We start from the raw sequence: 25722 nt of genomic DNA, 5'->3' as shown, positions 1-25722 counted from the left end.
CTGAGCTTTTAACAAACATTTTTAACAATTTAACAATTAGACAGAACAGGTACCCTCATATTTTGTGTATTTGTTTCCCCTAAATATTCAGTTAATGCTCTCTGGAGTTTGGAAGTATTTTTGTGTGTGTCTGCATTATTATACCTACATTATAATCAATCCACTACTTTTTGGCTACTTGATATATCTTTTTAGAACTGTGATATTAAATTTGTTGCAATTTATGCTGCTTTTGAAACACACATTTTTAATGTCACCGACCTGACACCGACGTACCCGGATGAACAAAAAGCGACTTTGCCAAAAAATGACTGTGGGATCGCCTTGTGACAGGAATGTTCTTTCTGGCTCAAATTGACTTGATATCATTTATGAGAGATGTGTTTGACAGATTATAGACCAACAAGTCATTTATAACAGTTTAAATGCGGCCATCATTTTTTTCAAACACATACCGGAAATCCCTTTTTGGCAGGGTTTCTCCAAAAACGAAACTCTGAGCATGCACTGTTTGCAGCACACCGTGCAAACATTGCACACAGGCGGCACTTCTTTCTTTGTTCCTCTATAAGCGTGCATTCTGGAGCAGAGAAAAGACTGTCGGTACTTCGTCAAGGTAAGATAATTGCCTTGCCATGTTTTGTGTGTGTGTGTGTGTATGTAGAAACCACGTCTTGTTCCATATTACAATCTCCATGCGTAGTTTTAAATGATCCGGTTAATGCACTACAATATGATTCTAATATATTGAACTGGCTTGGTATAACATGGTATTGTGCAGAGATGCAATGGGCATGAAAATGTGGAATATTGAAATGTCTTGTAGGCTCATGGTGTTTAGTGAGTCAGAGTTTAGTAATCAGATGTAGGGCTGCAACGATTCATCTCGAGTAATTCGATTATAAAACATTCTCGGCACAACTTTTTTGTTTCGATGCTTCGTTTAACACATTGGCCCTTATCATTTTTGGCCAATGTAAACGCCAGCATTTCACACACATGTACGACTAAAACAGACCTGCAATACAATGCATTATTGGGAGCAGGATATGAATACAAAGTGTGATCACGTTAATCCCACACAGCCCCAGTTTTTAAACAGAAAAAAAGATGGCACAACAGCAGCAGTGATGATGACGCTAGCACACTAACGTGGAGTCAGTCTGTTTACACAACAGAAAGAGCAAAGAGGCGGAGCCGCTACCGAAAGAGTGAGCTCAGGTAGAGTGAAAGAAAATGTGCTAGCGTCCAAAACAGCAGCGCTGTTCCTGTAATCACCGTTAACACCTTTACAGGGGAAAAGGTAGCAGGAATTTGCTTTGAGGATATCCTTCATCAAAGCACCTGATCAACAAACTCCAAAATGAAGAAAAGGGAACTTTGTAACTGCTCCATGGACCGCCGTTTGCTTTACACAGCAAAAAAATCTGCACTAATCCCCTACACTAAATTGTATTAAAATCTACAGATTAACTGTTTACTTAGTCTAACACCTGACTGGTTTATTTATACAGATTGCTGAAGGCTGACGGCAGCCATCCTATTTAACATGGAAGCGACACCTGCAGCAAACAATGGTGAGTCGGAAGGGGAGCATGAGGTGTACTAGAACATGTTAATTTCAAAGGCTGTAACATTTTTCAGATAAAAGATGAAGTGATATGAAATACTGTATTAATAAAATTGCATTATCATTTATTATCAGGCAGTTAAAGATTCAGATCGCACAGCTGTGACTTTTCTATGTCAGGCAGTCTGCACACGGAGAAGTGAAGTACAATTCACAATTCAAAGCATATATTAGACATATGAAAACAGGAAATATTTGTGATTGGCTACTGATGGGGAGATGCCATGGTTCAGATTCAGCGCTCCCTGATTTGTTCTCATCGTGGTCCTTCCGCATGGCAACGATCTTTGACCTCCAGTCAGGGATCTTGTCCTGTGTGAGAACCCTCCTCCCTACCTTACAGTTGTTACCAGGAATGTTTTATTTCCATGCTGATGTCAGCTTTAACCCACACAATAGTCTCCATTTCTTGTTGGACACAACACACACAAGGCCAAGGCAGTCTCTCCTATCTTCAACACTCCATTCTCTGCCACTGTTGCTGTGATTTTGGTGCTGTATAAATAGAATAGAATTAAACTGAACTGAAAATTTCTAGGCGCAGAAAGGAAGTAGAGGTTGGAGAGATTAGTGGTCACAGTGCCACCTGAGTGTGAAGTGTTTGTGAACAGAATCGACAGCCCCAAATCTGCAGCCATTTCTCTTAGGGTACGTCCACACTAACGCGTTTTCGTTTGAAAACGCATCGTTTTCTCTCCGTTTTGGCCTCCCGTCCACACTGAGATGGCTTTTTCCTCAAGGAAAAACGCAGCATTTTGAAAACACATACATTTCAAAATGGATCTGTCCCGTCGCAGTGTGGACGCTCGAAAACACAAACTTTCTAAAACGATGACGCATTTTAGTCATGTGATGCAGTCATGTGACCAATTAAACAAAGATAGCGGAGGGCAATATACAGCAGTTGTTTTGATTGCTCTCAATTTTGACAGCCCTAAAAAAAGATCAATATCAGTTTGTACATGCTCCAGATAGCTTTTCTTCAAATTCTTTAATTCTCACTCGCTTTTTGTGCATGCGCAGGACTGGAACGTAAGCGTTTTGGGCCGTTTCAATGTGGACGCACAACTCTGTGAAAACGACTGAAAACGCTAGTGTGGATGCGGAGCGTTTTCAGACGAAAACGCCGTTTTCAAATCTATCCGGGCTAGTGTGGACGTAGCCTTAGTTGGGAAAAGGGTGGAGTGTGAGTTGCGAATGAGTTGCTGCCCCAAGTGGAGTTTCTTGAGGTCAGTGAGAGGAGGCTGAGGGGAGAGCTGGGTAACTGGCAGACAGACTGGTGCAGCATCAGTAGCAACACTGTTCTGGTTTGTTGTGGTGAAGTGCACAATTTACAGTTGATTTACAGGTCCATCTACATTCCTACTATCCCAATGATCATGAGTTGTGGATAGTGATTGAAAGAATGAGACTGCAGACAATAGCGACAGCAGTTAGCTTAGAGATAGGGTGAGGAGCTTGGTCATTTGGGAAAGGCTCAGAGTAGAGCTGCTGCTCCTCTTTATTGGAAAGAGCCAGTTGAAGGGGTTCGGACATCTGATCCGATTGTCTGTCAGGCATGTTCCACTGTGAGAAGGCCCCGGGGTAGACCCAGGACACTGGATAGATTTTGACTCTGGGCTGCCTGGTTTAGTTTTTATTTCAGTTATTTTATATTGGAGTCTAAATGACCCAGACTAGTTCATCATTAAAATGCAAATTTAAACTCCTGAAAACTAGTACAGATTTTTGGTTGACAAAATATTTAAAGAAACAAAAAGTAGCAAAAATAATGATAATCTATGTTTTCTTAGATGACATTAATTACCTTTGGTAACGAATGTAAAATATGTTCATCAGATGAAGGTTAACATGCACCTTATACATATACTATACAATACTGTGTGAGTTTTTTTCTCTAGTATTCTGCCTTAAAGATCCTATATTAGTAAGCTCTATTCTTGAATATTTTTTATGTGTAAAAAATATTCAATATTAATCTGACAGTATTTTGCATTGGATTCAGGAGACATTTGGTACAATAACTCTTTCAGGAAAGATAAAATTTACTAAAGTTATAGTCAGTTCCAGTTTCAAAAGTTAACAATAAAATTTGACAACATAAATGACCCAGCAAAAATAATACAGGACTTAATGTGATGATTTTTCTTTTTGACAGATGGAATGTGATGATAAGTAAAAACCAATACTGATGTGTGACAAAACGAGAAAGGAAATCATGGGTGAGTGAAGTTTGTTTTTATGAGATCCCCCTTTTTTTTTTTTACATACGATACTTTTAGGTTTCTGTAGACTAATTGTATTTTGTTGTTTTAAACATTCCATGTTTAACTGGCTTTATCATCAGTTTATAATAACCAGACAGCTGAAAATGACTAACTATTTGCTAAATCTCAGCTATGGTAACTGCTTTAGTACAAACATCATCCTCTACTACAGCGGTCCCCAACCCTTTTTGCGCCACGGACCGGTTTAATGTCAGACAATATTTTCACTGACCGGATATATACAACATGCTCTCTGGTCGCTATGGTAATGCGTAAACATTTCTTTCAAAATAAGACACACTACTACCACACGGGAAAACACCCAGGGAAACCGAGTTAACAATAAAAACTCTGAAAAACCCTGAAAACCATAAATTTCACACCCGAGCCTCAACTCTCGGGGCCCGGTACCAAACGACCGGTACCGCTGCTCTACTACACCAACTTAACATGACAAAACTGTATCAGATTAAAATATATTTAGATGTATGCACTTTACATGAACATCTTCACATCTTCACCATATTGTCCTTCTTCCTGGCTTAAGAACTTTTAAATGTTACAGCTTCTTTAGTTGAATAAATACCTACTATATTACCAAAAATATAGTAGGTAATTATTATTATTATTATTATTATAGTATTGCTAATATAGTAGGATTTATTATTAGCTGAAAATGACAAGTTGTGGGGGAATTTTCCAACCATTCTTTTAGGAAAAGAAGCAATAAAATACTATGAAAACACCTCAATACACATAAAGGTATTATTAGAAAATTGTACATAAAGTTTCAAAAGTAAAAATAATAAATCTGTAGAAAAAAATTGATTAATATCATTGCTGCATATTTTTAAGACTGAGCTCATTTTAAATACTTATACTATTTACTTATATCCTCTTTAATGTACAGCATCATTTTCTGTAAAGCATATATTTGCAGTGGCTGTCCTGTGAGGGAAAAAAAGATCACTTTTTTCCCACAAAGTGTATTCAAATATTAGTAACATAAAAACATCTAAAAAGGCTTGAGCCATGTGTGACATGGTTAGATATCATTATTTACAAGCAGAATATGAATGAAAAATGAAGATATAGTGTTGGCAAAAGAGCTCATTAAATCTGCTAAATTCAGACATTCCCATAGATGCTAATCTGACAGTGCTGTATTAGTGCTGCTGTCCCCTCTCCATCATCTTCAAAGTCATCTTCAAACTGCTTCACCCTGCTCTCAGCCTGCCAGGCTGAGCTGTTTCAGGACTTGGGCCACCTGCTGAATAAAGGTACTCCTACAGTTTGGGTGGAGATATGTATCGTCACCGATCTTATTCTCTGGACCTCTATGAGCAATAAAAAAAATAAAACGCCACTACCACAGCCACAGCCAGGCATAGAGTCAAGGGTGTTTACAAAAAAAAAATCTGACAGTGCAGGTCAGTCTGTCACCTGAGACATCCCCCAGGTCCATTAGCTGCCAGAGATGCATGTGCAGTCAATCCATGGGTGTTAACAACTGTTGCCAGGGATTACAGACTACAGTTTGCAACAAAACTACCCACTTTCAGTGACGTGGGTTCAGTTGCTACAGGGGAAGCCACAAAGGCTTTAGAGAGCAAAATCTCCTCTCTCTTTAGCCGAGGGGCAATAAGAGGAAATTAATCTAGACTTTTATTCCAGATATTTCCTCATTCTGTCCCATTCTGGATTTACGCTCCCTCAATTCTCATCTCAGAAACTACAAATTCAGAATGTTAACACAAAATGTGCTGTTTTGATCTATTTGAAGGAGTGACTGGTTCACATCGATAGATCTACAGAATGATTATTTCCACATAAGCTTTTATCCAGCACACAGGAAATTCCTCAGGTTTGTCTTCCAGGGCATAGCCTACAAATATCAAACCCTCCCTTTGGGATCGGCCCTTGCCCCAAGGGTTTTCACCAAGTGTGTTGAAGCAGTTCTGAACCCCTCACTAGAGGTGGACTCAGAGTGCTTGCATATTTAGATGATTTTCTAATATGCACTTCCAGCAAAGAGGAAGCGGAGAAAAACACACAGGTGCCGTTTAGCCAGAAACTAAACAAACTAAACAGCACCAGAAACTAAACGGCACCAGCTTTCTGTTGCTCTGTTTCGCAACAGAAAGCTGGTCTCATTAAGAGCTTGTATTTAACTGGGCTGGTGGGCACTGAAAACTGCTGCAGATCTGGTCTCCAGATCTTCTTTATGGAGAATGGAGACTCAATACAGAAATAGTGCACCAGCTGTGCATAGAGGTTTGGCCAGGCGAACCTCTATGCACAGTTCCTGTCTGCAGTTTTTCCCAAATTATAGAAAGGTGGCTCTGCACCCTAAGCCTACCTTTGTGTCTAAGGTTAGGGAGTCTACCATTGGAGCTATCAGCTTTTCATCCACCGGCCATTTGCTGATGAGAGCCAGAGGCGGCTTAATTCACTTTGTCCTGTCTGCGCATTATGCATTTAGCTAAACAGGACTCAGGGGTTTAGGAAAAGCAACCAATTCTTTGTGTCCTTGGCTACCTCTCATAGAGTGAAGCCTATGTCACGTCTATGGCACAGGGGCTATTATAAAGGGATGTCCGTGGACCCCGTGTCCTCGAAATTGTTGGTTTGTCTTCGAGAGACATTGTGGTAGTGGAGCTTCTATGATTGGTCACGCCAGAGGGCACTTCCTACAGTAAGATATCTCACTTGGTTTTTAGAGAAAAGGGGTTACGGATGTCATCAAGCATTTCCATGTGTTAGAGCCCTGCTATAAGCTCAGGATATGAGGCTTGAGGCTTGAGGTGACATTTTATCCAGATGACATTCCCTTTCCTTTATGTTTTTGCTTCTTTGGTGAAGGGGACTCCTTCTCAGATCATAAAACGTAGATCCTTGATATCTTGAGTCTGAAGCTGCAGAGAAATTAAAAAATGCCTCCACAGTATGTAAAAGCATATGAGTTCTGCTTTGGTGAACTATGTATGAAGGTATGTAGCCTGCCTCTCGCCACATACATAATGCAATTAGGCGGAACGGCAAAAAAGTGTTTTAATATACAAGGAATTTCAAAATAAAGAAGCAGTCTAATATATTGTCAGTTTTTGTCATAAATAAAAAAAAGTCACACATCTTATTTATTTAACTGATGTTTTTATGCATAGGGTAATTCATGGTTTTTTTTTTGTCCTCTCACAGCTGACATACCTCAGCAGTCACCCAAGAATTGGACTGAATCTCAAGTAAGCGCGTGGCTAAGATCGATTGGAGTGAAGGAACAGTACATAGAAAAGCTCCATGAAGAAGAAGTAGATGGACAAATCCTACTTGCACTAAATGAGGACTTTCTAAAAACAAAAATCTGCATGAAGTCAGGGCCTGCTCATTTGATTATTCAGAAAAGAGATGAGCTTATCAACTCCCAGCAAAAATGTCAAGAGAAGAAAAAAACTACCGATTCCAAAAGAACTGAGTTTGAGGAAAGGAGGAGTCAGAAATTGGTTCAGTCTCTTTCAACAGTAAGGGATGGTCCTCCAGCACAAACTACAGAGACAAAACAAGATGTCTTTGAGGAGAAACACGCTTCTCAGGAACAATGTGTGTCGATCTCAAAGGAAGACTGCAAACCACGGCCATTTGATCAAGAAGGGATTGATTTTTTATATGTGAAACACAGAATCCTGCAGCCTGAATCAGGTGCGTTTAATCTGATATCACCATGCCACGAATTCAAGTCTTTTGCTGTAGCTGCTACGTTGGATCGCACAAGACTCCAAGCCAAGTTTGCCAAAGAGGTTCTTAAATTTGCAGCTGGTTGTATGAACATCAGATCAAATGGAACAATACACTTTGGTGTGATGGACAGCAAGGAGGATGGAGGATATGTGCACGGTGAGATAATTGGTATCCCTGTAACAGACAAGGATATGTATGTCGATGCTTTGGACCACATTGAAAGGAGTTTCTCCTCTGACAAAGAGCACATACGTCAGTGTGTGCGACCACCAAGGTTCATTGAGGTCATGGATCGACAAAGTACAGAAAAACGATACGTGGTAGAGGTTGACATTGTGCCATTAATAAGTATTGTCAAGAGCAAAGTCTATGCAGTCCGTCTGCCAAACTTCAAAGAATCAACAAACAAAGTAGAGTTTGAGAAAGAGACGATTTTGCGAAGAGTGGGTTCAAAAACGGAGCCAGTGAGTGACAAGGACCTAAGTGACTTTTACCAAAGAGTCAAAGATCGTGATGCTCAAAGAGAAGAAGCAGAAAAAAATCATTTCCTTATTGCTCCAGAAATGTGTCAAGACCTTGGAAGGAAGCTCACCATGCTGATGACCAGTGGTAAGAAATTCATTGAAAAGGAAAAATGGTTCATACTCGTAACAAACAAATTGAAACCTGATGACCTTTGTAACATTGACTGGCTGATTAACATGAATATTTTCTGCGTGTTCGACTTTGACCCAGACTCAAAGATATCAGGTCTTTGCAGTAGATACCTTGAGTACCGTGCTGCAAACATGCATTTTTTGCAGAGCTACAGAATATCCGCTGGCACAAGCATCAAAGAATTCACAAACCACCTGCATTTATTTGATCAAACTAGTTGGATCTTTTGCAATGGGCGTACTGACTTCAAAGGAAATGAAACTTCATGTGATGAAATGACTTGGATCAAGACAAAAATGACTTTACTCCGAGAGTCTGTGTCTTTGATCTGTAAACAGATTTTGCCAAAAGGTACATTCCAGGTCATATTTCTATTAACATCACCAGTTGAGAAACCACTCTTGCACACCTTCTATGAGTTTTTCACAGACATGGAAGGCCATGAAGACATCATCTGCATCTGTGAATCAGAGGAAAACTTCCAGAAGTGGCAAAGTTTTGCAGAGGGTTCATGTGGGAAAGAAGCTCTAAACAATTCCAGTGTTGTTGGAATGAAAATGAGTCACATTAATGCAACTCTGCAACATATACAACCTATGAAAGTGTGTTTCACCAAACACTTGCCAGTCTTTGTGAAAGGAACATGTCGTCTTGAAACACAAGTGGAGGAACAGATGTACTCGCTGGAGATTCTGACAGTTAATCATTGTGATGAAACAAGCAAAGACTTCATCAATGAGGAAAAAGAAAACATTGAGCGCCAGTTCTACCATGGTGGGAGAGTGACCTGGCTGAATTTCTGGCTTGCTGAGAACAAATATGTTGGAGAGGTCATTGAAAGAGATGCTTATCATGATACTTCCAAACTTCTCAATGATGCCTTGAAATACAATGCAGACCAGACTCCGGTGAATATCATAAACATCTACCATCACCCAGGAAGTGGTGGAAGCACTGTGGCAAGACAAGTGCTGTGGAACAACAGAAAAAGTCTAAGGTGTGCAGTTGTGAAGCCCTCATATCCACTTTCTGTTGTTGCACAACATGCAGTTGAACTAAGAGAATATGAAGAAAAGGATCCACAGAGGTGTCTTCCTGTGCTGCTCCTCACTGAAGACTCGGACAAAGAATATCTAGATGATCTCAGGAATGAACTAGAGGTTGCAGTTAATGTTAAACAAATCCAGTATGGTACTCTATGTTTCATTTTGTTGAGCTGCAGACGTTCCCATGATCCAGAGAAAAAATGCAAGGAGTCTCCTTTACAGAATGTGTCTGTCACTCATAAACTATCTGATCAAGAGAAGAGAAAGTTTTCTGGAAAACGGGAGGCACTCGAGGAAAGATATGAACCTCAATTCATTCTGACATTTGTTTTGATGAGTGAAGGATTCAGTGAGGAATATGTTCATCAGTTTGTGAAACATCTGCTCCAAGACATTGACCGTCACACTGTTGTCACTCGACTCATTCGTTATGTAGCATTGCTGAACACATATGTTCAAAACTCTTTCATCTCTCAATCGCACTGTGAAGCTTTGCTTGCCTTAACGATCCACTTGGAGAGGTTTCGCCAGTACGAGTTTGAGAGATCTCTCAGTGATCAAGCTAAGCTAGTCTTCTTACACCTTCGAGATGACAAGACGCACATTGAATCAATCAGAATCATCCACCCACTTGTTGCAAAAGAAATTCTTCAACAACTTTTGGGACCCCAACAAACTCAAAGCAGTTTGGCGATGGATTTGCTCCACGAGGATGTGCTCTTCGAGCACAGATTTGGAAGGGATGAGTATCTCACATTTTTGAGACAACTTTTCATTCGGAGATCCAGGATAAGCAAAGGAGATAAATATGATAGCTTTTTCTCTCCTTTCATTGAGCATGTGTGTGAAAATGAGAAAAGCCCAGACAAAGCAATTGAGTTGCTCAAGGAATCATTCGAGCGTTTCCATAATGATCCTTTCTTTGCACAACAACTTGCTCGTCTTCATTATACTTATGAAAAGTTTGAAGAGGCTAAACACTGGGCAGAAACAGCAGCTAAACAGCTGCCCAACAACTCCTATATACTTGACACAAAGGGGCAGGTATATAGGAAATGGTTCCAAGCAAAATGTAAAGCAATTGAAAATATACCAAAGACGGCGCAAAACACAGCAGATGCTGTGGAAACTGCATTGAAAGCACTTGAGTGTTTTCAAGAATGTGAGAGAGCAGCTGATGCTGATATGGAAAATGTCAACAGTTCAGGATTTTTTTCCGAAGTTGAGGTTGGGTGCAGCCTGCTCAAACTGATTTCTTCATTACAAGTGTTTGCAAACAGAACCAATGGCCACGCAGAATGTATGAAGTACCTGCTAACTGATTACATCCCAGAGGAAGTTGAAGATGTTTGGGAACCATTTCATGACCGCTTGAAAAAACTTCACAAGACAATGCAGGATGCATTGGAGTGGATTTCAGAGGACTTGAGTTACTTCCAGACAGACATTGGTGCAGATGAAGAAGAAACACCTGAAAGTCCCGAGGAGAAAATAAGCCATCCACTGACATGGCTGGCAAAAAAATCCTCTGAGTATGGAAAGTACTTCAGTGAAGCTTATTCTACTGCAGTCCTACAGCATGGTAAATCAATCCCAGCCAACCTCACTCCTTTCCAAAAACGCATGATCATCTATCATCTTGGTGGCGGCAATATAACATCCATCCTCTCCAAGCTAACTGATCAGAGGGATGCAGTAAAACTTCTAGAGCATATAATTTCTCTCTACCCCAGTAATCCATTAAAAGCCAAATTTGGTCAAAGGGACATTGTCAATTACATTGTGGCCCACATTTCTCTGAACTGTCTGTCACCGCAAACTCAAAAGGTAGCCCATTTGCAGGTTCTACAAGCACTTTGTTGTCAGTTTCCATCTGATAAAAGGAAATGTTTGCCAAGTGCCTTGTTCTTGCTTACATTGCTATTCTGGCCAGAGGATGACGACACAGAGCACGAGAAAGAAACCAAATATGAAATTGTTCAATCAGCAGTTGAACACCTTGAAAAGGGTTACTGGAGTAAGATGAAAGACATTCCTCAGCGGAAGAGAAGGATTTATAGCCATTTTTTTCTGGGCAATGGGAATGGATTGGACAAGTTTGTCCACAAGAAAAAGTTTGAAAGAATCACCAAGTGGTTCTCAGTCACCGAGAAACGTATGAAGTGGTTTAGTGGTGAGGCATGGAAGATGCCAGAGATTGCCACAATGCTGAAGCGGGTTTCTGGGTGGACTGAAGATCGTGTGGTTTATCTTGAAGGTCCTAAGAAAAAGAAGTTCAATATCCTGCCTCTGTATGTACCTTCAGTGCCTCATAGTAATGAAAACATCACCTTCTACCTGGGGTTCACCTTCAGAGGCCCTGTTGCCTGCAACATCCTTGTGAAAAAGTAGTTGATTGTCAACTTGCTGAAGCGTGGGCCTAGAATCCAGTTTACTCCAAAGGGAAAGAAAAGATTGTGGATGATGACTGAAAACCACATAAGCTTTAGACTGTTAGTCATGTGGTCAAAAAACAAAACTTAAAACATGATTATATTCATGAACGTATTTAAGGGTATTTAAAAATACAACGGAACTTGCTTTTTTTTTATAACATTGGCCTCACCTAGAAAGCACTTTGGGGTCATTTCAGCTTAAAATTGTTCTTTTTAAGTGTACTATATAAGAAAAAATTGATATATTTACTCTGAATTTAAAAATTAATAAAAATAATAATGCAAATGTATTCCTTAGCCTGTTAAACGTATCTTTTTTTAGAGTTCTGGTTGTTTTTGAATTCCTCTGTTTTCCTGTTTGTACTTGTAGTTTAGAAGGATTGCAGTTCATACTTGGCTGACCATTTGTACACTTATTTTACAAGATGGCTTGTATATGTTTATGTAAGCAACCCTAATGTGCAACCATTCAGAACCTAATCCAGTGAATGCTTAGCAGTATCAATGGCTGTCTACTTGTGTTCCATTTCACATTATAAGTGTTCTTAAAATATGTAAAGAAAAAGAAAAAAAATAATACATTAAAGTCTTTTTCCATTTATAATTTTCTGTTGTTGATTCTTTGACATTTCTTCTCAATTTGACATCTCCACTCTGGCTTAAAATAAAATTATGATTTAACATTGGAACAACTGTCAGCTTTTAATGCAGACTTAACTGGAAGATGAACTTCCATTACATCAGAGGGTGTGGGACTGATGATTCATGAAGTATGTGAAAAGTTTTAATTGTCTATTGAATGATGTGTAAATGCAAAAGTAACATGAAGAACTGTGCACCTTTGAGTTAACTATCTTAGAAAAAACAAAAAGGGAGTAGTATAGTAGGGGCTTTGCTTGTGTACATGCAAAACTCCAGATCTTTGAACGACCCCCCTTCCCCCCCATCACCCACCAACCTCCACACACACACCTTCCAAGTGGAAGTGGTTTAATTAGGTTTTAATGTTTTATCATGTGTATTTTGGTCTTCAAGGTGAATTTATACACCGACAGCATAACTATTAAAGACCCTACCTTAAAGAAAGAAAATCAGAGGTTGGTTCTTAGTGGGTATATTACAGAACTTTAGAAAATAAAAATACAAAAATATATCTTTAAAAATGGGGTTGTTACAGTAAAATAAAACTCACATATTGTCCAACATCAAAACAGAATATGTATCCAAATGGACTTTAATAAATCATAAAGTCTAACTTCACTTGAATACATACCAGTCATACATACCAGGTTAAAAGCATTAAGAATTACAGCGTCTTATACATCTACAGTAAGGCCAAAAAAAAAAAAAAACCCCACACAAAAAAAGCAGAAACAGAGTTTTTATTACAGTAACTGAGCAATGAAAAATCATGCTCACAACCACTCAAATAATCTTAAAGGCTCATAAAAGAAAAAAGTTTACTATATAAATTTGTTGCGATGACAAAGTTAAATTTATTGAGCCTGTATTAAGGTTATTTTAAGAAAGTAAAATTAATCCAAATGCACAAAAAAAGAGCTGTACATACAAAACTACAATAAAATAAAAATTATACAGAAATTGTCCTCAGTTTCAGTCTTTGCCAAAAATGGTTCCGTTTGTCAACCCAAAAAGCATCAGTAAAAATAAATCAGTGAAGAGCCGTGGTACTTGAAAGTGTTGTAGGTGACAAAGATGTTTTCATACGGGTCATTTTCGATCTCCTGATTGCACAAAGACTGCAATATTCCTTGTAGCCCTCTTAATTTTTGTTAACGGCATTCTCTCGTCTTTCTCGATGACACATTTAGGAATCATTTTTTTCACTCCTCCTTATGGGTGTCCAACAACACCATCTGAAGGTACAGGTCCAAAACTGTTAAGGAGCTCTGGTGGCACTTTCTCTGTTTCTAGCTTAAGTATGACGTAATCTAACTTATCGTTGCTGACAAACACCTTAGTGTTAATGTTGTTCCTGTCTGATTCTTGTTCTTCAGAGTTAAAGACAACAGTAACGTTTACAAATTCACGCCAGTTAGGTAATTTTGATTTGACCCAGTTTTTGAATAAGTGGGCATTCGTCAAGACAAAGTTGTTAAATAGCACAAAGCCTGTGCCCTGTTTTATGAAGGAACCAGTTATGAGACAAACTGACTTGCTCAGTTCGAGCAGCAACATGACTTTGTAAATTTCACTAAAAGACTGTCTGATTCCAAAGTTCTTCCTCCATTTCAGTGTCTTCTGGAAAGAATTTTTAGGGAATCTGCTCTCCATCGATTGTTTCAGACGTGGAAAACTGCTGACAAAGTAGATCATAACCTCCTTACAGCCAAAGCTGCCGCCTGTTTCTTTGATTGCTGTTTTTAGACTGATTCCGTTCTGCTGTCATTCCACTGCTGCACTCTGCATTATTTGTTGCATGTGGGGAATTCTGCTGTTTCTGTTGCCCAGGGATTGTTTTACTTCTTTTACATCTTTTATTTCCATATTTGCTCCCCGTGGAAAACATATCTGGAATTTGTTATTGCCCAGATTATCAATTACGTCTGTGCACTCAGTCTTACATTTGTCATTGATTTTAACCAGCTGAAAGTAGCCCAGGTCATCGGTGAAGCGACCATCTCTTTTCAAAGCCTCCGCCACAGTTATTCCCTTCTCTCCATAAACACAGAGGTACTTGAACTGTTTTAATAATAATGGATTGCATTTATATAGCGCTTTTCGGGGCCCTCAAAGCGCTGTACAATTCCACTATTCATTCACTCTAACATTCACACACTGGTGGAGGCAAGCTACAGTTGTAGCCACAGCTGCCCTGGGGCAGACTGACAGAAGCGAGGCTGCCATATTGCGCCATCGGCCCCTCTGGTCAGTAGGCGGTAGGTGAAGTGTCTTACCCAAGGACACAACGACCGAGACTGTCCGAACCGGGACTCGAACCGGCAGCCTTCTGGTTACAAGACGAACTGCCAACTCTTTGAGCCACGATCGCCCTCACCCCTGTTAAAAATCCTCTGATGTGCATGCTCGGAGGCAGCTGTATGATGAATGTGAAATTCAGAATAGAAGTTACAGTGTGTTAAGTGGATGAGTTGTACAGGGAGACGGCCACAGGCAGGAATGATTTCCTGTGTCGTTCAGTGGTGCTTTTTGGTACTCTCAGTCTCTCACTGAACGTGCTCCTGTGACTGATCAGCATGTCATGGAGTGGGTGGGAGGTATTATCCAACATTGTCTTTATTTTGGACAACATCCGCCTCTCTGACACCACCTTAAGGGAGTCCAGCTCCATCCCCACAACATTACTGGCCTTACGGATCAGTTTATTGAGTCTGTTAGCATCAGCGACCCTCAGCCTGCTCCCCCAGAATGCACAAGTACACGCTCAGTTGAAGAGGGCATCATACAACAACAAATGTCAAAGAAATACTGGCAGCTGCTACTATGGACCTCTACAAATCGATGAAGTGGGAGGAGAGAATCTACATGTTGGCACCTGAGACAAATGGAATAGCATTAAAGGTACTTCGCTTAATGTGGAGGCCAGAGAGACATTTTTGACCTTAGGGCACTAGTGAGGCTTCTAACAGAAAAGAAAGGAACCAAAATAAGTGTACTGCAGTCCTCAGCACGCATTTATGATCCGCTTAGGTTTCTGAAACCCTTTACCATTAGGGTCAAGCACATGTTCCAAGAAATGTGGGAGAGCGGACGCGGGATGAAGAATTGCCACCAGATCTGGCCCAAGAATGGCAACGGTGGTGTTAGAACTCAGTTACATCGGCTCACCATACCAAGGTGGTACCAAATCAACATGCAACAAGAAAACAATGATGCATTGGAACTACATGTGTTCTGTGATGCCAGTGAAAAGGCATACAGCACTGTGGCCTATCTGCTAGGCAAAAAACGAGAAGAAGAAACAATAATAATAGCTTGGTCACATCTAAAACCAGGGTGGCTCCTCTAAAGAAAATGACGCTGCTGCATCTGGAGAAAAAAATCAAACTGTGCAAACAGCTGTTGAGCACCTTGACAAAGGTTAGTGGACCAAGATGAAAGACATTCCTCAGCAGAGAGGGGACTTTACATCATTTTTCTGGGCAGTGAGAATGGATTGGACCATTCAGAACAGCTGTCAATTTGTGTTCCATTTCACATTATGAGTTTTCTTAAAATATGTAAAGAAAAAGAAAAAAATGAATACATTAAACTCTTTTTCCATTTAAAATTTGCCATGGGTGTGTTCAGCTATTTTATCTGCCAGAGGTGACTACTTTGAGTCAAACGTTTAGAATACATTTTGATCTATTAATTTAATTCTATGATTTCTTTCTTTCTTTCTTTTTTTAACTCCAATTGCTTATTTGTGCTGTTGGGATTCAGAGATTCTTTTATTGCTACGATATAATCAGCCTTATGATGAATGCATTAATAACATGTTTTACAGCATTATTTTATCAGTAATATTTCTTACAGGGTTTATATTGCATTGAATATGTTTGTCATCACATTCATTCTATTCACAGGTAGAGTTCATTTTATACACATTGCATATCTGTGCTTGTTTAGAGTTGATGTTCCATCCAAGAGGGTTTTAAGCTTCACTGGTGAGAGTGTCCAGGTGATACATGTTGAGGGAAGATGAGAACATAGCAGGTTAATTGCATGCATGCTTACAATACACATATTAATCTAGTAGCAGGCCTGAGCGAAGGCCCAAGTGTCTTCTGCTTTTCTTTGAGACCTGCGCCAATTTAGTCTACTTAGTGATTGGTGACGAGGGTCAATAATTAGCTCTTAGAGACCCTGAAGCTTGAAGTTTATTACCGTAAAAGGCAAGTGATATAGAAAAGAGAAGTTAGATGTCTGTTTATAGTTATTAAGATGTACATGATGTACCCTTGTCTGTAAACAATGTATTTTTGACCTGTATTTGACGTGTACGTGGGGGCGTGATCCTCCATGCTATAAAACCAGAACCCAGTGTATTTCTGTCAGAGCAAAACAGGCCATATGCTGATAGTTGTTCTCCTGTGTTAATAAACTCATCGTTTGATTGCACTTGTCTGGTGCCTCCGTCGTTTGTTGTCTGGTCTGCAGTTGATCGATCTCGCTTCAGTGCCATGCTTTCATTTCAGAGTTTAATGTGACATTAAACTGCATAATTTTCAATTAAAAAAATGGGAAAAATTGGGGCGTTCTAAAACTTTTGTATGGTAGTGTAATTAACTATTTAATGTTTAAGTTGCTACTATTTAATTATAATAGATAATCCACAGATGTTAACTTTACTTAGAAAACTTTTCTATTTTTTAGATAAAAGTGCAAATTAGTAAATTCATGAGCATTTTCATGTATGTCCTTATAATATATAAAAATAATAATAATGAACTAAATGCATTAAACTTCTTTTTTCAGTTTCAGCTTCTACAGTTCTGCTCAAACTAAAAGAATGATTTCACAGTGGATCAAATATCACCTAATAATGCAGACTTAATGGGACAATGCCATTACATCACAGGTTTGATAATTCAGATAATTCGTGTACAGAATAGTCTTAAATTGGTCACATAGTCTGTGCATATCAATATGAAAATGAAAAGTGAAATAAAAACCAGCTATGCACCTTTGACGAGAAAACCCAATGCCAAAAACGTTGGGACAGTAAAATATAAAGAGAAATCTATACCACATAGAGATTTCTCCAAATCTTTTGATATTATGTATTGTAGATGAGGAGCTACTCGAAGTACCATTTTCTGCATTGAGGAACATTATTCTGTAATTTTTTAAATGTTTTTAAGACTGGTAAATATCTGGTTTCTATACTTCTGAGAAACTCTGAGATGCTCTTTTTATATTAGTCATGTTACTGCTGCCAGTGAACCTAGTTAGCTGCAAAATGTTTCTCCAGCTGTCTCTTTTCAGTGCCACTTACTTTTCAAGACTTCTGTTGTGCCTATTATATTATTCTAATTTAAATATTTAGTTTGTTTTCTATGTTTTATTGTGAATAAAATATGAGTTTATGAGATTTGCAAATCATTAAACTTTGTTTTATACACATTTTGTATAATGTCCCAACTTTTTTGGAACTGGGGTTGTAACTGCCACTGCTCATTCGTACAATACAGAAATCAGATTTGGAGGTAAGTTATAATTATTTTATGAAATATAATTAATGTTTTCATGATTAAAAAAATAACCAACTGGTTTCTTTTTAATTAATCTAAACTATCTCTAAGTTTGTACTCTTCTGATAAAATAATTTTTGATATTGTTTCTTTAATTCTCAACAAACCTGTTGCTATTTTGATCACTTTTGTCCCAGTACGCTTGCCCTAGTTTTAGCGTTAGCCTTCATGTTGCTTCATGTTGATGTTTTTGCTAGGTTTTCGGACAACATGTTTTTGCTATTAATGGTTAACCTAATTCACTGTAGACATCTTAATTTAATGTGTCGCAGCTTCACAACAATGTTCATTTTCTGACACTGCGGATAATTTGATTAGAGGGAACATATAACCGCTCGACACCGGGCTGGGACTGCTACATGTAGCTACATGACCTACTACGCACTCTACCACTAAATATTTTCATGAAGAGAGCGCAAAGTTCATTTAAGGATCCTTAGACTGAGCAGTGCACGATGGGTCTGTTGTCTCACTTCACTGTAGCCGTGCTCCTCTTCGCATTTTCTTTATTAGCTTGTTTGTTCATGAACCGCTTTTTCACCAGTGAAGCCCGACAGATTGGGTCAGTTTGGGATCAGCAACATGACATCACGGCACATGGACGGCTTGTTTATAATCCCGCAAAGCCACAGAACAATTCAAGTCGGGATATACACCCTGAAAGATCCCAGAAATGTAATATTTCCAGAGGCAGTGAATGCGCCATAGCCCCAGAGAGTCGGTTTGACTGTGGCAGGGACAAACTGCTCAGCCAGAGCGAGTGTGAGGACAGAGGATGCTGCTACGCCCCTCTGCCTGACTCCGCAGGACCACCCTGGTGCTTTTACCCCCGTGTATATCCTGGCTATAAAATGGGACCCCTCATACCTACTCCTCGGGGTCAGGGTGCCACACTGACTCGTGCCAGCCCCTCCTACCTCCCCAAAGATATCTCCACTCTAAGACTAGATGACATACAAGAGACAACAGACTGTTTCCACCTCACAGTAAGCATTCATCCCCAAACATGTGATCAAGAAAATACAGTCAAGGATAATATTTTAATTTTATTTTGCTTTATTTTTATGTTTGAAATAGTCCAACAAGTCCCACCAGTAGGACAGGCACTACAGTTTGAGAAAAAACTGAGTATTAGACCCTCTATTATTTTACATACTTTGTCATTTCAAAGAAAAATAGTAATCAACCTTTGTTTTCTATTAAGTTAAAGGACCCATCATCTCAGCGGTATGAAGTTCATCTCCCAGGCGGCGTTCCTCAGAGCAAAGCCAATACACAGAGTGTCCTCTATACCACTGAATACCAGTCTGACCCATTTGGCTTTATAGTGCGACGGAAATCCAATGGAAGGGTGATGTGAGTAGTTCACTTCATTTTAATGTATTTGAGGATGGACTATATACTGAGTTTCATCATAGTGTCTGTCAATAACTTACTCTTATTTAGTCAGCTTGTTCATATTTGCTCCGTTATCTCTGTTCATTTTTATCATTCTGTGCTGGTAGGTTTTTCATTTCACTTATACCATTGAATCACTTTAATTTTTGTTTGTACACATCCTTTGCGTGCTTAGTATGAACACCACAGTCGCTCCTCTGCTGTTTGCTGACCAGTACCTGCAGCTGTCTACCACACTGGCCTCTTCTTTTGTGTCTGGCCTTGGGGAACATTACACCTCTCTCCTCTTGGATCTGAACTGGACTTCCCTGACTCTCTGGAATAGAGACATGGCACCTCATGTGAGTCTATTGCAGTGGTTCAATAACAGTCAGCAAACTTAAAGGTTAGGAGCGCCCCCTTCTGGACAGATACTCAAATGATTTAGACTATATGTCTGGCAGCAGGCATTCATATTAAACACTCTTTTTTAAGCTTTCTTTATGCTGTTAACACTGTCTTTCCCCACAGGCTGATGCTAACCTCTATGGCTCCCACCCATTTTACATAGTACAGGAAGAGGATGGCTTAGCACATGGAGTTTTCCTTCTAAATAGCAATGCAATTGGTACTGAGTTCTCTGATCCAACATCCCACATTTTTAATTCACTTTCCATAGAACAGATTCTAGCATCTGATGCCATTTCACTGACTTCCCAAATGTCTCTGTAGAGGTGATTCTGCAGCCGACCCCTGCTCTCACCTGGGTGTCCACCGGTGGAATCCTGGATCTCTACATTTTCTTGGGTCCTGACCCTCAAAGTGTTATACGACAGTACCTTCAGATCATTGGTATGCAGCGTGGCTGTGTGGCTGACATTCACTAACACATTTCCATGCAGTAATAGGCATGTATACTTACCAAAAGAGATGTGAAGTTTGAAAGTAGTAGATTTATAAAAGCATGTGAGTGTCTGTGCATTTGAACGAGTCCTGAGGCATCAGAAAAAGAAGGAATGCATTTATGTGTTTCAGGGTTATCATTTATCTGTCCCCAGGCTATCCTATGATGCCTCCTTATTGGTCGCTGGGCTTTCATCTGTGTCGCTGGGGTTACACGACCACTAATACAACCCGAAAGGTTGCACAACGCATGCATGATGAAAACTTTCCCATGGTATGAAATTCATAGAAAATTCTCCCTCTGTGCAATTGCTTTATACATTTGTTTAAGAAAGTATTCTAAATTTTATTTTTCATTCTAAAATTTCATTTTAGGTTGATAACATTAACGATCCATGCGTAACAACAGTAACTCTAATGACAGTTAAAAACTGAACTGAAGGCAGTTTGTCCTCAGTTTTTCATGTTTGTGATTTTAATGTTTACTTTTTTAATTACTTGTATATAAGGTGGCTGATGTGCCAAACTGTCTAACTGAATGAATATATCTTTAGAAGTCTTAGGCACTCACTGATTTTATGTGGCAGCTGGAGTCCTCATTAAACTACCTTTTTCATGAGAATATTTAACCGTTTTCACCAACAGGATGTACAATGGAATGACCTGGATTACGCAAACAAGCGAAGGGTATTCACCTTTGACCCCTGGAGATTTGGGGATCTGCCAGAAATGGTGGAGGAGTTTCACAAGAGAGGCATGAAGTACATCCTTATTCTGGTGTGACATCTTTGTGTTTAACAGACCTGGCAAACTACTATATGCATATATACATTTGCTTTTGAAGCTGATGCAAACAAAACATTTTTTCTTGCTTTCACTGGAGCTAAAAGCAGGTATTAACCATATTTTTCCAGTAGAGGGCAGCAAAAATGTCCTAACTTTTGACTGAGGCTCCTCGTTTATGTTTCAGGACCCAGGCATCAGCAGCACCAGCACCCCAGGAACGTACTCTCCCTTTGATGATGGACTTAAAAGAGATGTCTTTATCAAAAACGCTACAGGGCAAATCCTGATAGGGAAGGTGAGATAGGGTCGGGGTGGGTGGGTTGGGGGCAATGTGTATGTAGCATTTTTTTTATATGAAAATGTGAGGTTGTCATATTCTGTATACACAGGTTTGGCCAGGTCCAACAGCCTTTCCTGACTTCACGAACCCAGACACCAGACAATGGTGGGAAGACTGCATCAGAGATTTTCACTCTAAAGTTCCTGTGGATGGTCTCTGGATTGTATGTGTACACAGGACAGGGTTATAATTCACAAATAATGTGCATGACTTTTTGGAAGTGTGGACATTTATTATGCATGATCAAATAAAAAATGCTTTCCATGTTTTTCTTTCCACACAGGATATGAACGAACCAGCCAGTTTTGTGCAGGGCTCGGTGGAGGGCTGTCCTGACAGTGACCTTGAGAACCCACCATACACACCAAGTAACACATTTAAAAGCACATAAACATTCAGATTTAATGTTGTTGTTGTTGTTTTTTAGGACAACATGTTCTTCTACAAAACTCTCTGAATGGTGTACACACAGGTGTCGTTGGAGGACGGTTAAACTCAGGAACCCTCTGTATGTCGGCTCGGCAGAAGATGTCATTTCACTACAACCTGCACAATCTTTACGGACTCACAGAAGCTTATGCAACACACAGGTTGGGCCTGGATGTGATTATACACAGTTGCACAGTTGTTTTGTTGTGGATGAAAGAACGAGTAATAAATATATAGTAACACTTTGTAAAAATGATCATTTTATGCAACAGTGATTTGAGTGTTGCATAAAAAAGTCAGTAATTTGACATGAAATGATAGAAGTCAAATGCTTTTACCACGTTGTCATATAACTTCTCACTTCCTGTGATGTCTTGTAGGATTCAGGTTTTGAATTGGGATAATGGTGCCCAGTGTTACAGATTATGTACATGTAGCTGTTCTTTGTGGTTTGTTTTTTATCCTGGGGTTTGTTCCCATCCTCAGTGCTCTGCTGAAGATACGGAGGAAGAGACCCTTTGTGCTGTCACGCTCCTCTTTCCCCGGCATCGGACGCTTTTCTGGAGTGTGGACAGGAGATGTCAGGAGTGACTGGGAGCAGCTCAGATTCTCAATTCCTGGTGAGGAAATGTCATTTCTGAAAGGTCACATGAACTGGCTTTTTGAGATCCTCTCCTCTCGTGCAGAATATTGACCCAAAACATCAGAATTGTAAAGTTACCACAGCTTGATAGTCGATTGACTTAGATGGAGCTTTTGCACCTGTCCCCTCCAGCGGTGCTGCAGTTCAGCCTGTTCGGGGTCCCTCTGGTGGGAGCGGACACATGTGGCTTTGGAGGCAACACCACTGAGGAGTTGTGCGTTCGGTGGATGCAGCTTGGGGCCTTCTACCCATTTATGAGGAATCACAATGACAAGCCCAATGCTGTGAGACACGGACGCTGATACTGGTTATGTTTATAGTCTGTTAATTCAGATGCACATGCAAACTGTTTAGTGACAGTAATTGTCAGGGGAGTTATATGATGAAGAAGAGGTTCATCCAGCATGTTTTTCTTTTCTCGGGTCATGTAGAGAGGTCCATCTGTTTCATCTATTATTGAAAAGGAGTAACTCAATCTCTTCTCTGTGTGTGTGTTTGTCTTGTCCCTCAGCCTCAAGAGCCCTATGTGTTTGGGCAGCGGGCCCAGGCAGCCATGCGGAGTGCGCTATATCTCCGTTACTCCCTACTGCCGTTCCTTTACACACTCTTCCACCATGCACACGCCTCTGCTGAAACTGTGGCCAGACCTCTATTCATGGAGTGTGTGTCCTCTTCATAGCTATTCTTCCCTTACTTTTTTGGTACTCTATTGTAACGCATAAACAAAGCCATTTAGGCCATCACAGTTCACTTTTCATCTTTTTTTTCCTCTTTCCTGTGTGTCCATCGCTCTTAGGTTTCCCAATGACCCTAACAGTCGGACCATAGACAAACAGTTCCTGTGGGGGAGTTCACTTCTTATTAGTCCAGTTTTAGAGCAAGGGGCTGTAGAACTGGCTGCATACCTGCCCCCCGCCACTTGGTACAGCCTGCACAATGTGAGTCACTCAGTCATATTCAGCCGTCTGTGACAACACCACTAGAATGTATGAGCCACACAATAATAAATCATGTATGAATCATGTATGACCCATGGAGGGACTTGACATTAGTGTTTACTGGATTTACAACCTTATGTTGTGTTTTGGCCTCTCAAGGGTCAGCCTTTCTACAGTAAAGGGCAGTTCCTGCTCCTGCCAGCTCCTCTGGACACCATCAATGTCCATGTGAGGGAAGGACACATCATTCCCCAGCAGGTGGGTGTTTAGTTTGGGGAAAAAAAAGCAAATGTTTGAAGATCTTGATTCTGTTTGGAGACAAAATTTACAGGTTTGATGGAAAAACTGATTTTAAAAAGGGCTTATTAAGTTATGCTTGAGTTCAGTAAAAAAGAACCAAGCAACACACATCGTTTACTGGATATTTATTCATTCAGACATGGCAGTTTACCGTAGTCATTATCAGTACATCACTTCACCCTGTGATGCTTTTCTTTATAAGCAATACAGCTCTTTGAAGGAATTATTTCGCTACATGGGAGAAATCACTTTTCATCCACAAAGTCTCTATGATCAAATGTTGACCCATTACTGTCACGACTTCCTAGATGAGGTGTTAAAGTTCAAAACTAGCTGAGACACTTGGGAGAAAAGAGGATGTTTTGTAACTTAACATCATATTTTCTTTGATCTTCCCCTTTCTTGCACAGGAGCCTGCTTTGACAACCACAGCCTCACGCAACAACCCTTTCTTCCTGATTGTGGCGCTGTCAGCGGGCGGCTGGGCCCGGGGCGACTTGTTTTGGGATGATGGGGAGAGCGTCGACACTTTTGAAATGCAAAATTATTGCTACGTTATCTTCACTGCTGGACAGGTAAGTAGAGATTATTTATATTTCCATATGGAAAGCAGCAGAGACTTTGCTATGCATTGTGATGCACGACTTCATGCATAAAGTGTGAATGAGGGACAGTGTTTCACACACATCTCTGCCTTTACTTCAGTCTCAGGTTGTGAGTAACCCTCTAAAGCTGAACGGGGCGCTGGACAGCCTGGTGCTGGGAGGGCTGCAGGTTTTCGGGGTGCCTTCACCACCTCGCTACATTTTAGCAAATGGGGAGAAAGTCAGGGACTTTACATATCGCACTGACACCAAGGTGAGTTTTTAACCAGCAACATATAAGCACCACTACTTCCATCATCACTTTACATTTCTTTGCCTCAAATAAATGTTTGTCTTTCTCCTCCCCGTCTCTTCTTGTAGGTTTTAGCAGTGACTAGTCTGGCCTTACCCATGTCAGAAGTGTTTACGGTCCAGTGGGTTTTCTAATACACTGAGTTTCATTTAAAAGAAAAAAACCCCACTCATTTTGTGCACCGTAGACTTGCTGTATCTCTTCTTCAAAATTGCCTGGAATTTGGATCAGCAGGTTTGTCGAAAAAAAAAACCCAACAACAACAAAAAAAACAAAACAGGACATGATAATATCAAAGCACGGGAGCCACCGTGGTATTTCTGGTTTGCATGTCCTAACTGCTACACTCAAAACGGTTTAATGCCTTGAAATGAATTTATTTTTATAACTATTTTAATTGTTTGTATTTTTGAAAATGATTTTTGCATTTATTTTTATGTGAAATAGTTAAAAAATAATTCTAAAATTGTTTGTCTGCAGCACTTGTGTAGCATTTACTATGATGAGATGTCACATTTACTGTGTCCTCTGAACAGTTTGATAAAAGCCAACCATGATGTAACTGACTCATAGCTGGATGAATCCTTGGATGAGGGTGATCATGCTCCCTCTGAGTAATTGGACTTGCATGCCCCACTAGTTTATGCATTTGACATAAACTACTGCACACTTTGTATTCTGAGTGGTATGTATGTATGGTTGTATGATTGACATTAAGCATATTATTCAAGTGGGAAATAACCTAAAAAAAATAACCAGGTTTGTACTGGCAGGTAAAAGCAGCAGTGCTGGTGTGTGAAGAGCCTCTGACCAACTGCATTCAAGCCTTTGCCAGTGACCTTTAAAACGTCACTTATGATGAAAAAGCTCTGCTTTTTTATGATAGGCTGGGGCCGATGACGACTGCGGATGGTGTGAAATGCATTTGTTTTCAATTGCTGTCATGCTCCAACTTTTCTTTCACTGTTTTGAATATGAAATCTGCACCCGGGCTTTTTTGGATAAAAAACCCCCTTTAAATTTCCGGAAGCAGCAATAAATTTGTGGATTGGTCTGGGAGCTGTGAAGTCAAGTAGGACGCAAACCATCGGGTAGTTGTAGGAAGCGCGACATGTGCGGGC

At 40.0% G+C, this 25722-nt stretch overlaps 2 protein-coding genes across 3 annotated transcripts; both read left to right on the top strand.

Annotated features, from left to right (window-relative positions):
* The first annotated feature begins 307 nt into the window (after positions 1-307).
* Positions 308-12374, top strand: samd9l (sterile alpha motif domain containing 9 like). Of its 2 annotated transcripts, XM_005461084.2 has the most exons (4): positions 308-616; positions 1515-1577; positions 3789-3852; positions 7096-12374. In XM_005461084.2, the coding sequence occupies exons 3-4, from the start codon at positions 3822-3824 to the stop codon at positions 11724-11726; spliced, it is 4662 nt and encodes a 1553-aa protein (XP_005461141.1). In that variant the 5' UTR covers positions 308-616; positions 1515-1577; positions 3789-3821; the 3' UTR covers positions 11727-12374. The 2 variants fall into 2 exon arrangements, with proteins under 2 accessions (XP_005461141.1, XP_019213590.1); XM_019358045.1 differs by lacking the exon at positions 1515-1577.
* A 5742-nt stretch (positions 12375-18116) lies between these two features.
* Positions 18117-25167, top strand: gaa (alpha glucosidase). Its single transcript, XM_005461085.3, has 19 exons — positions 18117-18974; positions 19193-19344; positions 19562-19727; positions 19897-19993; positions 20098-20217; positions 20424-20542; positions 20914-21045; positions 21239-21349; positions 21444-21557; positions 21678-21762; positions 21867-21984; positions 22310-22443; positions 22599-22750; positions 22978-23126; positions 23263-23404; positions 23564-23662; positions 24115-24279; positions 24410-24562; positions 24670-25167. The coding sequence occupies exons 1-19, from the start codon at positions 18444-18446 to the stop codon at positions 24733-24735; spliced, it is 2805 nt and encodes a 934-aa protein (XP_005461142.1). The 5' UTR covers positions 18117-18443; the 3' UTR covers positions 24736-25167.
* Positions 25168-25722: the final 555 nt, after the last annotated feature.

Source organism: Oreochromis niloticus, linkage group LG4, assembly GCF_001858045.2.
Source record: "Oreochromis niloticus isolate F11D_XX linkage group LG4, O_niloticus_UMD_NMBU, whole genome shotgun sequence".
NCBI lineage: Eukaryota > Metazoa > Chordata > Actinopteri > Cichliformes > Cichlidae > Oreochromis > Oreochromis niloticus.
This window is presented reverse-complemented; position numbering and strand designations above follow the sequence as displayed.

Excerpts from the sequence above, each read along its gene's own strand:
- samd9l (XM_019358045.1), top strand. The coding sequence starts at position 3,822 with ATGTGTGACAAAACGAGAAAGGAAATCATGG. Across the intron at positions 3,853-7,095 it reads AACGAGAAAGGAAATCATGG|CTGACATACCTCAGCAGTCA; the intron begins GTGAGTGAAGTT and ends GTCCTCTCACAG.
- gaa (XM_005461085.3), top strand. The coding sequence starts at position 18,444 with ATGGGTCTGTTGTCTCACTTCACTGTAGCCGTGCTCCTCTTCGCATTT. Across the intron at positions 22,751-22,977 it reads ACAATGACAAGCCCAATGCT|CCTCAAGAGCCCTATGTGTT; the intron begins GTGAGACACGGA and ends CTTGTCCCTCAG. Across the intron at positions 24,280-24,409 it reads TTATCTTCACTGCTGGACAG|TCTCAGGTTGTGAGTAACCC; the intron begins GTAAGTAGAGAT and ends CCTTTACTTCAG.